General features: G+C 39.8%; 1 protein-coding gene across 15 annotated transcripts in view; it reads right to left on the reverse strand.

The window, feature by feature from the left end:
- The window catches only part of ADAM22 (ADAM metallopeptidase domain 22), a 245,400-nt gene that overhangs the window by 85,057 nt on the left and 147,380 nt on the right, over positions 1 to 12,963 (reverse strand). For all 15 annotated transcript variants that reach the window (XM_060020586.1, XM_060020590.1, XM_060020591.1 and 12 more), the window contains exon 5: positions 866 to 948. In XM_060020586.1, the coding sequence (XP_059876569.1) occupies positions 866 to 948 (83 nt within the window). The remainder of the gene's footprint in view (positions 1 to 865; positions 949 to 12,963) is intronic.

The following is a 12,963-nucleotide window of genomic DNA, read 5'->3' on the forward strand; positions in this document are numbered from 1 at the left end:
GATGAAAAATCCACGTCTCTAACTTGGTAACAGACAGGAAGTATTTTAAAGCTTCCAAACAAAACTTTCACAAAACTAAAGTGCTAGCTGGTTCTGGGCCCCAAAAAGTAAACAAGGAGGTTGGATGATTTAGTCTAAGTAGAATGCTGAGGGCTGACACAGTATCTTTATAAGGGGTCACAAGACAAGTAAGAGACAGACAGCCACCTGGGTATCACCATCATAGACAGGATGGAGGAAGCTGATCTATTTCCACAGTAAACATCAGCAAACCTACTTTGATAGTGAAGGTTACGTAAAAGGAAGCAAGGCCCTGAGGAAGGATGAACTTCGTTCCATAGAGATTTCTGAGAACAAATGAACCTTCCCACGAGTTTGCTGTGAGTTAGATGGGATTCTGGCTGAATAAAGGGCTAAAACACGAGCTCTTGAGGTCACCTGCAGCCCTTGTCTTTGTGCAAGGAGTCAGGAGTTTCTACCTCCTGAAATCTCTATTATTCCATACAAATGTAAAAATGAACATCAAGGAGTATGAGGGGTAGAACGGGTACCAACGGGCTAAACACCCATGGAAACAGAGAACAAAGTTACCCAAACCACTCCTGTCTCCATCTGGATGAAACTAGAAAAATGTTTCAAATATCACTAAGGATGCATATTACAATCATAGAGCCCCTGGTTTCTGCATCTCTAATTTAACAATCTGCTTGGTTTATAAACCACAAAGGAGAAAAAGATTTGATCCACCACTGATTTAAAATTAGTTCTTGATATAAAATAGAGATTTTGACCATGGTGCATTACAAATAAAGAAAATAAGTGATTGGAAACAAAATGGATGATCCAAAAATTTGGGGACACTTACTGAAGTCCATGGCAGGTTGACAATGCCACAAATGAGGCAGGGTTTCCTCGGATGTGGCCCTGGTAGTAACAGTGTTCTCCTCCCTGAAAGCAGAAATAGAGAACATAAGCCTTTGCCATCACAAAGAGAATCTGCCACAGCGTTTCACAGGTTTCTGCCCACACTGCACCTCCATGTGCAAAGCTCTGTACAATGTTTCACTATCCAGGCTAGTACTATCAAACCATTTCTAACAGAATTATTCATAAACACTCCCAGTGAGCTGACTGCAAATCAACAGACAGGGAAATAAAAGTTGACTTAACTTTCCTTTTATGTAGATGATGATAGACGGAACAAAGAAACAGACTCTGAAATACATATGTGGCCCCCAGCACCAGGAAAAGTTCAATCGGCGATTTCCCCAGTCCTGAGAAACTCAACCTTGAGTAGCAGCAAAATGGTGTGCTTTCCCATAAAGTGAAGTAAGATGAATATAAATCATCTGAGAGTCACTAAATTAAGTTGATGGAGAAAAATGCCTATTTTTACAGTTATCAAAACTTGACAAATTTACACTAGTCTTTTCTCCAACCAGGAATGGCTTTACTGGTAAGCAGTCTAGGGTAGGGTTTGAAATTGAGAAGTTTCTTCTAAAAGTGAGCCACATTAATGAAATTCCACTAAGAGACTCACTTGTTTGGATTAAATGTTCCTGGAAAAGGTAACAGGGTAGAGCCTCTGGCATCTCAAGGTGGTACCCCAGTCTTTAGATGCTTGCTACTCAGACTGTGGTCTAGAAAACAGCAGCGCTGGCATCACCAGAAGCACGTCAGAAATGCAGAATCCGAGGGCCCACCCCCGACCTACTGGATCAGAATCAGCATTTTAACAAGGTACCTAGGTGACTCATAGCGCACATTTAAGTTTAAGAAGCACTGGTCTAAATGACCTTTCCCATTCCCCCACTAATCTCCCAATTCCTCAGAAGCTGAAAGCTTTTAATTCAACTGACTCACTGATATGTGAAAGAGCAATGTAGGAAGGACTGAAGGAATGGGTGGTTTAAAGGGGCAAATGTTACCTACTTCACAGTCTGGCTTAAGGACTAACCCCACTTAAAATACTCAGTGCTTGACAAGGGCAGGGGAGAGAACAGGAAGACATAATGATGGAACAAGGTTGAAGACATTTTCTTCACTGGGATTCCAAGGAAGGCAGCCTGGCCTGAGCCTGCTGCTCCTCATGAGATAATCCCACAGGACAGGGTGAAGCTCAGCTTTGCTGAGGGAGCAGAGAGCAGGCAAAATGGCTCGCAGCACAAGCCCTGACGCTCTGACACCTCCAAATTCCCAAGGGAGTCACTGAGAATCATGAACTGAGGACTGGGGTTGGATCGGATGGAGGATAAGATAGGGAGGTACTTCACGTGTAATTCTGACAGGCAATGGAACCCAGAAGGCCATAGACTTAAGGGGAGAAACAAAGCCAGTTCCTGACTTCCGGGGTAGCGTTGGTTTGGATTTAACAGTGTGAGCTATTAGCTCTTTCACTTACTAGCCGTGTAATCTCAAGCAAATCACAGAGCCTCCCTGTGTAATAATCTCATAGGGTTGTTCAGAGGATTAAAGAGCTAACATGCATAAAGGGATTAGAATAATGCATGGCACTTGGTACACACTCAGTAAATGTTTGCTACCATTATGATTACTGTGTGTCTCTTATTGCCCTACTCAGTTTACACACACAATCTCCTTAAATCCTCACATCGCTTCTACAAAGAAATATTGTCGTCTCTATTTCACATAGGAGGTCACAATCTCTGAGAATCAAGGCTGTCCACCTGGGAAGTTGCCAAGTAGGGGTGCAGACTTTGTGTGAATGTGTGAATGCGAGGCCTGTGTCCTTCCCCCTACATTACTTATGAGTTGGACCTAGAACCTGTGAGTTATGCAATGCAAGCTTCCCCTAGGCTGTTTTTGTTTGTTTGTTTTTAATTTTTGGAGTAAAGCTGGGGGGTATATTTAACAGGACTTAAAATTCCCTCTGTTGGATTGGTGAACTATCCAAAAGATTAGTGGAGGACAGGTTACTATGTTTCAAATGACCTTGATTTCCTGGACACATTTGATTGGACCAATCAAAACTCTAGCATTTGATTGGCCAGACACAAAAAGCCAACAGTCAATGGGGTGACCTGGAAAGACAGAGCAGCATTTCTTTAAATTGGACACAGACTAATTGGACACAGACCCAATCAGATCTCTCTCAGAGGTCTAAAACTCACAGTGAAGAGTAGGTAGAAAGATAGTAGAAACAAAGAGAAGCAGAAACCAGGAAGATAATCACAAGAATTACGGTATCAGGTTAGGGAACAATGGAAGCTGACAAGTCATTGTATGTGGGGAAAATACATCAGAGGTAAAGGCATACAAGATATGTTTTATAAATTACTAAAGTTTTCTTTAAAATACCAACTTTGGGGGCTTCCCCGGTGGCGCAGTGGTTGAGAGTCCGCCTGCCGATGCAGGGGACACGGGTTCGTGACCCGGTCCGGTAAGATCCCACATGCCGCGGAGCAGCTGGGCCCGTGAGCCATGGCCGCTGAGCCTGCGCGTCCGGAGCCTGTGCTCCGCAACAGGAGAGGCCACAACAGTGAGAGGCCCGCGTACCGCAAAAAAAAAAAAACAAACCAACTTTGGAAACATGTTATCTTAAATCATAAAAAAGGACAAAGAATTCATGTTTTGAAACAATCCATTATATAGGGGCTAAATAGATGATTAGATAATAGAAAACAATCTTTCACTAATTTCTGATTCTGATAAATAGGAGTCAATCCAAAAACAGCATATGATCATGATCCATCTGCACAAAAGCCGAACACTGCAAATGAAGTGAAGAGCTCAATATGGTTGAATCATTATCAAATGTTTCCATGACACTTCAAGAGAAGCACAAACACGGGGGGGGGGGGGGGGGGGGACAGCTCCTCATTTTAGACTATTGTAATTCAAATCTTGAGGGTCTCAACTGGCATTATATGTAATTCTTCTAAATAATGGTGGAAATTAATTTTTGTGTTGTAACTTTTTTTTCAGGAATTATTCGCCATAAATCAACACTTATTTCAACTTAGAGCTAAAGTAGATTGTTTTTTTCCTTTGACATGCCTGGAAATATTTCTTAGTCCAGAATAGAGGTCTTAATGTTAAAGGGCTTCTTTAATTTATATAAATCTAGAGTTAAATTATTAAAATAAATAGACAAAATAAATTTAATAGATTTTTGCTTTTAAATAAGTATTTTCACACATTATTTTTAAAATAATAAATGCTTATGGCAAAAATCCTAAGAATTCAGGTGGTACATGGTAAAGAGTGAAAATATCCCCTTCCTACACATTGTCCAGGCTGCAGTTGCTTCCTAAAAGGTAAGCATTTTTGACAGATTTTGTGTACCACATCAGGAGTTGTCTATGCATATTTAAGGAAATGTGTATATACATAAATATACATATATCCTTTTCAGTGCATAAATGAGTTTACACTACCCATACGGTTCTGCCACTTGAGTTTTTTCCTTAAGGTAACCTTAACATCAACCTCATTGTTTCAATTGTGGCAGAATATTCTACCACAGGGGTGAACCACAATTCATTTAAACAATCCTGTACAAATGGACATTTAGGTTATTGCAACAAACATTCTTTCATATATTTCTGTGCACTTCTGTCAGTATATATGTAGGATAGATTACCAGATGTGTAGGTCAAAGAATATGTGCATTTAAAATTTTAGTGGATAGTTTAGAAGACAAATATAATTGTATTTCTTTACACATATCTGTTTTAAAAGATGCATGGCATTTTAAAATAATAAAATGCATTTTATTCTTTTTGCGGTACGCAGGCCTCTCACTGTTGTGGCTTCTCCCGTTGCTTTTTTTTTTGCGGTACGCGGGCCTCTCACTGTTGTGGCCTCTCCCGTTGCAGAGCACAGGCTTCAGATGCGCAGGCTCAGCGGCCAAGGCTCACGGGCCCAGTCCCTCTGCGGCATGTGGGATCTTCCCGGACCGGGGCACGAACCCGCGTCCCCTGCATCAGCAGGCGGACTCTCAACCACTGCACCACCAGGGAAGCCCTAAAATGCATTTTATTAAAAATTACATATTTTAATAAAGACTACCATTTAAACCAACTTTCTCAAATCTTATCAATAATAAAGATTCTCCATATCTTCACATGACTTTCTTAAGGAACGAGATGCTTTATGGAAGTAGGTATTATAAAAAATAACCTAAGACAGATGCTGTAGGAAAAGAAAAAAGCCAGCACATCCCAGGAGAGTTTAGCTCTTTATCCAACTGCCAGTCTTGGCTTTATTCCTTACTGTCTCTTGTTCCAGAAATAAATCCATTGTCCTTAAAGCTTTCTTCATACTCCTTGATTTAATAACACAGTCGTAACAGTACAGATGTTTATTTTTAGCTAATTAGATAGTTGTAGCTAAAAAAACTACCCACCTCTATAAAAATGAACTATATGATAATTCACATGTCATATTGGTTTATCTTCCCTGTGGAAAAAAAGCTTACTGAGATTTAATTCTAGGGGAGTCGAAATAATCATTTATTTGAAAAATTCAAACACAAACCACATTTTTATTAAGCATTCAAAAGAAAAGCAGAATTTATGACAAATATGCTGAGATGATAATGCAAAGGAAGTTACACAGCTTGGGTTATAAAACTAAGAAACCCAATAAAAGAAACTAATTAGAGCACAGCTGCAAGGCCATGGTCATTTGCTCTCCATCCAGACCCTCAAAGGAAACTACAACTTTATCAGCTCCAAGATGGACCAGGGCCACCTCTTCCAAAAAGCCTTCTCAGATTCCCTCCTCCTCATAAAATTAACCTTGCTAACCATTCTTTCTCTGAATTTTCATATTTTATCTCCTTCTACCTGCATTCTTGTTTCCGTCCCATGCCCCCACTAAACTATGGTCTCCTTTCAGGGAAGCACAGGTGCCTGATTTACATCCCCAAGTGTGCTGTTAGGGGGAGAGCCTCCCAGAATCTCAGCTTCCTCATCAATCAAATGGGGAAAATAACAACCCACACTGCCTCACAAAAGGATGCAGTGGAATCCATGAGATACAAAGTCAAGTCCACTGTAAACTGCTATATAATTAGGTGCAGCCAGGCAATATTTACTCAGTGAGGGATTCTATATGTGCCTCTAGCTATGATTCTCATACTTTATTTGTTAAGACTAACAAACTGTTAAATTCAGGGCATTAGCTAATTAATAATGCAGCTTACTGTGTCTCTCGCCCAGAGAGTCTGTTTAGGCAGCTCTGAGGTTAGACCCAAGAATCTGCATTTTAACAAATATCCCATGGTTTTCTTACTCTAAGAACACACTAGAGCAGTGGTCCTCAACCTTGGCTGCATATCAGAAACACCTTGGGGAGCTTTCAAAATCCCAATGCTCAGGCTGTACTCCAACCCAATTAAATCATACTCTCTGGAGACGGGACGCAGGCCTCAGCATCTTTGTAAGTGCTCCAGATGATTCAATGAAGCTACAGTGTCTGAGAGTCCCTGCCCTAAAGAAATACTGCTCAACAGCAGGGGTTCTCAAAACTGACTATCAGAATCACCGTGACTCCCAGAATCACCCACTGGTTCCCAGGCATTCCCTCGGACCTACTGGATCCAAATCTCCAAGGAGAGAGGGCTCTAGGCTTTTGAGGGTTGCAGAAAGTTCCCCAGCTGATTTTGATGATCATATTTGGAATTATTAACCTAAAAATATGCAACCCAATACCAAACCATCCCCAGGTAGAGGATCCCAGAAAGACTGAGATCTTTCAGAGAATGAAAGTGTCTGCCACATCCTGGGCATTCTGCTTGGTGATGAATGTACTATTTCATGATGACTGATGAAGTGAATAGTAATTTTTCCATTTCACAAGTGAGAAAATGTAGATTTCAAGTGAGCCTTCACACCCAGGTATGCCTGATGCAGAGTCAAGTCTCTTTACGTTGGTGGTTCTCAAAGAGTGGTGTCCGGCCCCAAAGCATCAGCTTATTAGAAATGTAAATTCTTAAGCCTCTCCCCAGACATACTCCATCAGAGGCTCTGGAAGCTCTCCAGTGACTTCCAGGCACTCAAAATTTAAGAACAACTGCTTTTCGCTACATCTGCCTCTGCATTTTAAAGCTCCTCATTTGCTGAGCTCCCTGAAATCCTACACCAGTTCCTGAGCAAAGTCTAACTGAAGCATAAAAGATATAAACAGCCATAGCTCTTCTCCACTTCTCTTTTTCTCCCAAAGCCAGCTGGTTTTATCAGAAACAGAATTGAGGGCAAAAGGTGAAATAAGAATACGTGAGGGACTTTCCTGGTGGCGCAGTGGATAAGACTCTGCACTCCCAATGCAGGGGGCCCAGGTTCGATCCCTGGTCAGGGAACTAGATCTCATATGCATGCCACATCTAAGAAGCCCACCTGCTGCAACTAAGACCTGGTGCAACCAAATAAATAAATAAAAATAATAAAAAAAGATTATGTGAGAATTTTACCATGTACAGAGCCAGGAAGAGCAGAGCTATTCTTTGTAGGTGCTGGTAAGAGGGTACCATACAGGATGCTTTGCCAGGACTCAAGGGACTAGAGCAGTCAACATCCCATTAGCCTGGAACTAAGGGGTCTCCCAGGATGCAGGTCATTCAGTGCTCCATCCATGAAAGTCACAGGCAAATCAGCGTGAGTTTGGTCACCCCAAAAGGGACAGGGTTACTGCAGACACTTCCAGACCCAAACACCAGCCTGTAACCCTTGTGTTCCTGCTCTGCTCCCTGAGTCATAGCTCTCTACCCCTCTGTGGGCACCAAGTCCCAGGACTGGCTTCTGCCCTGCAGATTGGGGTTCATGCCAGTCATCCTCTTCCATAAGTGAGACCCTTGCTCACTCTAGAAGTTCGCCACCCTGGGTGCACATTAGTGTCATGTTACTGCCACGAGGGAAGTTTTTTTTAAAAAAGATCAAGGCTTATTCCGTGCCATTTATATCAGGACCTCTAGGGATGGAAGCTGAACATTATTTTAAACTGCCCAGATGATTCCAACATGCTGCCTTAGGTTGAGAAGCTATGCTCTAGGCAATTTCCCCTTTGCAGGAACTGAAGACCTGTCCCTGAACTCTTCTGCACCCAGGCACGTGCACTGGCCAGACTTCTGTTTCTGGCTGCTTGGCTGGAATCTGTTCTGCCGGGCATTTGTCTACAATAGCCTCTTCCCAATTTCCTCCTGATTGGCATTGATATGACGTGCCTCTCCCTCCCAATAGTGAGAAATGACATTTTAAAGTCAAGAATATTCCGAGTCTCCCTAGGGTCATCTGCATCAAGGAAATTCCTAGAAAAGCTAAATCTTATTTTGGAGAGGATCCAGCAACCTACCCTGATTAAAACGTATAACCTGGAATTATATAGAATCAGATGGGATTCATAAAAGGGACATATTTTAAACATTTGTTCAGTTACAGAATGTAAGCTTATCTGATTCTACAGGCTCTCCAAGGAAAACAGACAGAAAAGCAATCTCATCTTACTTTACAGTAAATTGAATTAAATAAAGCTATCACATGGTCGATGATCCATGGATCTACACTATGCATGTCAAAATCTTTACCAGTTCATGCCAAAATAAGAAAAATAAGGCAATGCAGTCAGTTTTTCATGAAGCTAAATGCATTTAATTTTCATATAACTGTCCTTTGTTTTGAGATTTATTCTTGCCTTCTTTTTATTAAAATTATCCATTTTTAATTTTTAATAGGCTTTTTTATTTTGATTCACAGAAAAGTTGCAAAGATGGTATGGAGAGTTCTAGTATATCTACCACTCAGTTTCTCCCATTGTTACCATCTTACGTCACCTGAGTACGTTGGTCAAAACTAAAAGACTGATATCAGAATGTTACCGATTACTAGGCTCTGAACATTTAGATTTCACTAGTGTTGCCATTAACTTCCTCTTTCTGTTCCAGGATCCAGTCCAGGTTACCATATTGCATTAGTTGTCACAGTCATTCTTTTTGCACTGGGAGCAATAGTAAATAGAATTTAGGTATTTTGAAGGGGCTGTTTCCATATACAGTAAAATAAAAAGACTGGCAACCCTATACTGATCTAAAATTTGTTTTGTTGGTATACTGGGCTATGAAATGCAAGTCCAGGATCAAGAGTATGAATGAATATTTCCTAGACTCTAACTTAGCCCTATAGGTTTCAAAATAAGTTTTTTTAAAAAACTACCCTTATGTAAACAAGCTTAATTTAAACGACTTATTAAAATGTAATTTTTAATATAACCCATAGAGATAATTTCTGAAAGGTTACTCAATAACACTTTTCTATAACAATAATCTAGGACTCCTCACTGCCTGAAATTGTTCTGGACTGTCCTTTCAAGGATGTTTGCAGAGTGAAAAGCCTTTGAAGATAGAGCTATCTCCCTCTAGAGCAAAAAAAGAAGCAGGTTTACTTCCTATGATAAAAGATTCGAGTTTTTTAAATTCAGAATTTCTCTAGTAACACAACATGCTGTGTGTGCAGGTGTCACCTGGCCCTTTCCTCTGTCACCCTCTGGGGATCGAGGCTCACGATACAAGCATATGAAAATGCAGATATTCTGGCTACTTCTTTGACCCAGGATCTCCTGTCTTCCGCCAGCATAGATGAAACTGCAACAGGCTAACTTGTTAACTTGCAAGCAGGATAAAATCTTAGACCCTCACAGTTGTTGAAACTTGGATTTCCATTTTCCCCTGAAGATTAGGAGATTTGTTAACAGTGAGCCTCCATTCCCACACTTGCATTTTGCTGTAGGATACAAATCAGCTGCAGATAAGAATAAGATACACATTGTCCATCTTATTACAGCTAGCCTGTCTCTCATTTATACCACTAGTTGACACCTTTGGACATTTGTGTTCGTCATCCCATTCCAGGATACAAGTGTTCAAGCAGTATCAAAATTATCACCTCATTTCAACATCGAAAGCTAAATGGTCCTTCAAAATATCAGCACTAGGGCTTCCCTGGTGGCGCAGTGGTTGAGAGTCCGCCTGCCGATGCAGGGGACACGGGTTTGCGCCCCGGTCCAGGAGGATCCCACATGCCGCGGAGCGACTGGACCCGTGAGCCATGGCCGCTGAGCCTGCGCGTCCGGAGCCTGTGCTCCGCAACGAGAGAGGCCACAACAGTGAGAGGCCCGCGTACCGCAAAAAAAAAAAAAAAAAAACTCTCCACTATTTTAATACTCATCGATAAGCACTAGGATCTTGCAGCATAATCATCAACCGAAAAACATTTTAAAAACTAAAAGAAGACAAATCTAGCTGACAAAAAAGGAAATAATTTCATTTAAAAATATGCATGGTTCCTGTTGAAGAGGAAAGATATAAGAATATTATTGCAGCAAATATTCTTGAATATTATTGTAGCGAAAGTTTCTACAAGAAAGGAGAAAAGAGACAGAACTAGAAAGCCAGCCATTGGATATAAATAAAAGTGATAAGCAAAAGTTACTTATTGGAAAATGGTGAACACCACAGAAAATAGGAACCATAAATGTCTTATGAGCTCTCAAGTTTAAAAAAAAAAAAAGTCCACTAGAGACACAGTGAACTTAAAATCTATTTTTATTGTTGTGCAGTTGTGTTTCCTTATACTGATTTCCCCTGGGTATTGTCAGCTGTGGAAAACAAAACATAAAAATGATGATAGGTTTCCAGGAGTTAAAGCTCACAAGTATCCTAACTGAACAATTGTTAAAGTCTTTTTGAGATGCAATCCATTTTTAAAAGTTAAAGACTTACTCCCTCTCCTCTTGTATGTAGGCTCAGGCACCTCCAGCACATGCTCTAATTGTTTTTACATCAGTTATAATAAAAATGCCTTCTGTACTCATTTCCTAGGACTCTCATAACAGATTACCAAAACCTGGGAGGCTTAAAACAACAGAAATCTATTCTCTCACAGTACTGCAGATGAGAAGTCTGAAATCAAGGTGTTGGCAGAGCCATGCTCCCTCTAGACAAGAATCCTTCCTTGCTTCTTCCTAACTTCCAGTGGTTGCCAACAATTCTAAGTGTTCCTTGTTTTGGAGATGCAACCTCCAATCTCTGCCACCTTCTTCACATGGCATTCTTCCTCTGCGTCTGTCTCTGCATCTCTGTGTCTACACTTCCCTCTTATAAGGACACCAGTCATTGGATTAGGGCCCTCCTCTTAACATGATCACACCTGAAAAGGCCCTGTTTGCAAAAAAGGTCACGTTCACAGGTACCAGGGGACATGACTTTTGAGGGGACACTATTCAACATAGTACAATTTCTCATCTCTTTCAATGTGACCAATTGAATTTTTATATTCCTAATCCAGAGATTTTGCTTCTAAGAAGCTTGGCTCAGTGAAATAAACTGCAGGTGTCTACTACAGCAGCCCTCATCTAAAAAGATTAACCCGTATCTTAATTACCTCTAGCCAGACATTCTAGTTTCCCATAGCTTAATTTAACAATACTCATCATTATTTTACACAAATAATACGGTAAACCTGATCTTCAGTTCTTTTATTAAGTCGAACAGAGCTTCCAAAATTGCTTATTTTTAACCAGAAAATAGGCAAGAAAAATTATTTTTCAGCTGTCAGGTAACCATTTACAGACCTATTAATATAACAATGTCTGATCAGACTACGAAAACATTTTAGGTTCCCACAGAATGCTCCTCAGCAACGAATTACTGTAATGCAGAGAGGGTACTTAGCAGGTTCTCTATGTTGCAGTTCTAAATTGAGAGAATGGAAAGTCAATGAGGACCCCATACAGTGACTGTATAATTATAAACTCATGAAATTATAACTCTTTCCAGGAAATTACTACATTACTGTATCTTTTTAGCAAATAATAGACGCTTAAATGTATTGCTCTATATGAATGCTTTAGCATAAGACATGCGTATTACCTAAAACCTTCTGTAGTTGGTGTTTGAATATCAATAGGAAAAAATATAATTGTCTAGAAGACAGTTACAGAAAACGAAAACATATTTGGCATCCCTAAAATAAAGGAAGGAAAAGATTTCTGTTCCATCTGAAACGAAAAATATTTTTGTTGTTTTCTTTTCTTCCTTTTTTGTTTTAGAAGGTGTAACTATATGAGGGTTAGAGGTAAAGAAAAAAAGACATTTTTTCCCACTACCACCAAGAACTTATTCTCCTTTAATTTCACTTCCATTCTATCATCCTCCCATCCACTCTTTTTTTGAAAAAGGAAGGATAAACAGGGAAAACTTCTAGCTGCCAAAAGAAGGCTGCATTGCAGCATCTCTTTCTCCTGTTCTACTTGAACCTTAAACACTGTGCTCAAGAACTCAACACTAGCATCCAGTGGTCATTCTTATTCCTCAGTGGATGATTCTGCATTAGCCCAGGATTAATTTAAAGGTACAAACAAAGGGTTGGCTTACTAAGGACGAACTTCTCTAACGATTCCTTCAGGGAGGCAAAGTAGTATTTAAGGGTTGTATCTGACAAGAAGTGATGCTAAACCTGAAAAAATTAAGTGCTTTCCTTTCAGCAATGTTTCTATGAGCGCATGATTGTCATTTGCCATTTTGGGGGTATTTTCCTGTAAAATGAAGGAGGAGTTGAATTTTGTGGTCTCTAAAGTTCTTTCTGGTTCTACGATTTGCAATCTATTTTTAAAAATTCAAAGATTACCAACTTTTTATTCTTTTAAATAATCAGGCCAACTTTCAAGGAATTAATAACTTTTACACTGCATTTACCATTAAAAAAATTAAACCAACAACAAAAGATACTCATGTGTTTGGAAAATTTTTAAATATTACATACAAAAATTTTAAACAGTTTAAAAATTATTTCTAAAATTTCAAATAATTAATGAGTCATTTAAGAATCATAGTATAAATTACAAAATATACATATTTATGGGCAGTGAAAAAATGTATGTATCAGAACTTTTAGGATGCTGCTAAAATGGTACTTAAGAATAAATTCTTCATCCCTAGATGCTGATAGA

The sequence above is a fragment of the Delphinus delphis genome, chromosome 9 (assembly GCF_949987515.2).
Source record: "Delphinus delphis chromosome 9, mDelDel1.2, whole genome shotgun sequence".
NCBI classification, from domain to species: domain Eukaryota; kingdom Metazoa; phylum Chordata; class Mammalia; order Artiodactyla; family Delphinidae; genus Delphinus; species Delphinus delphis.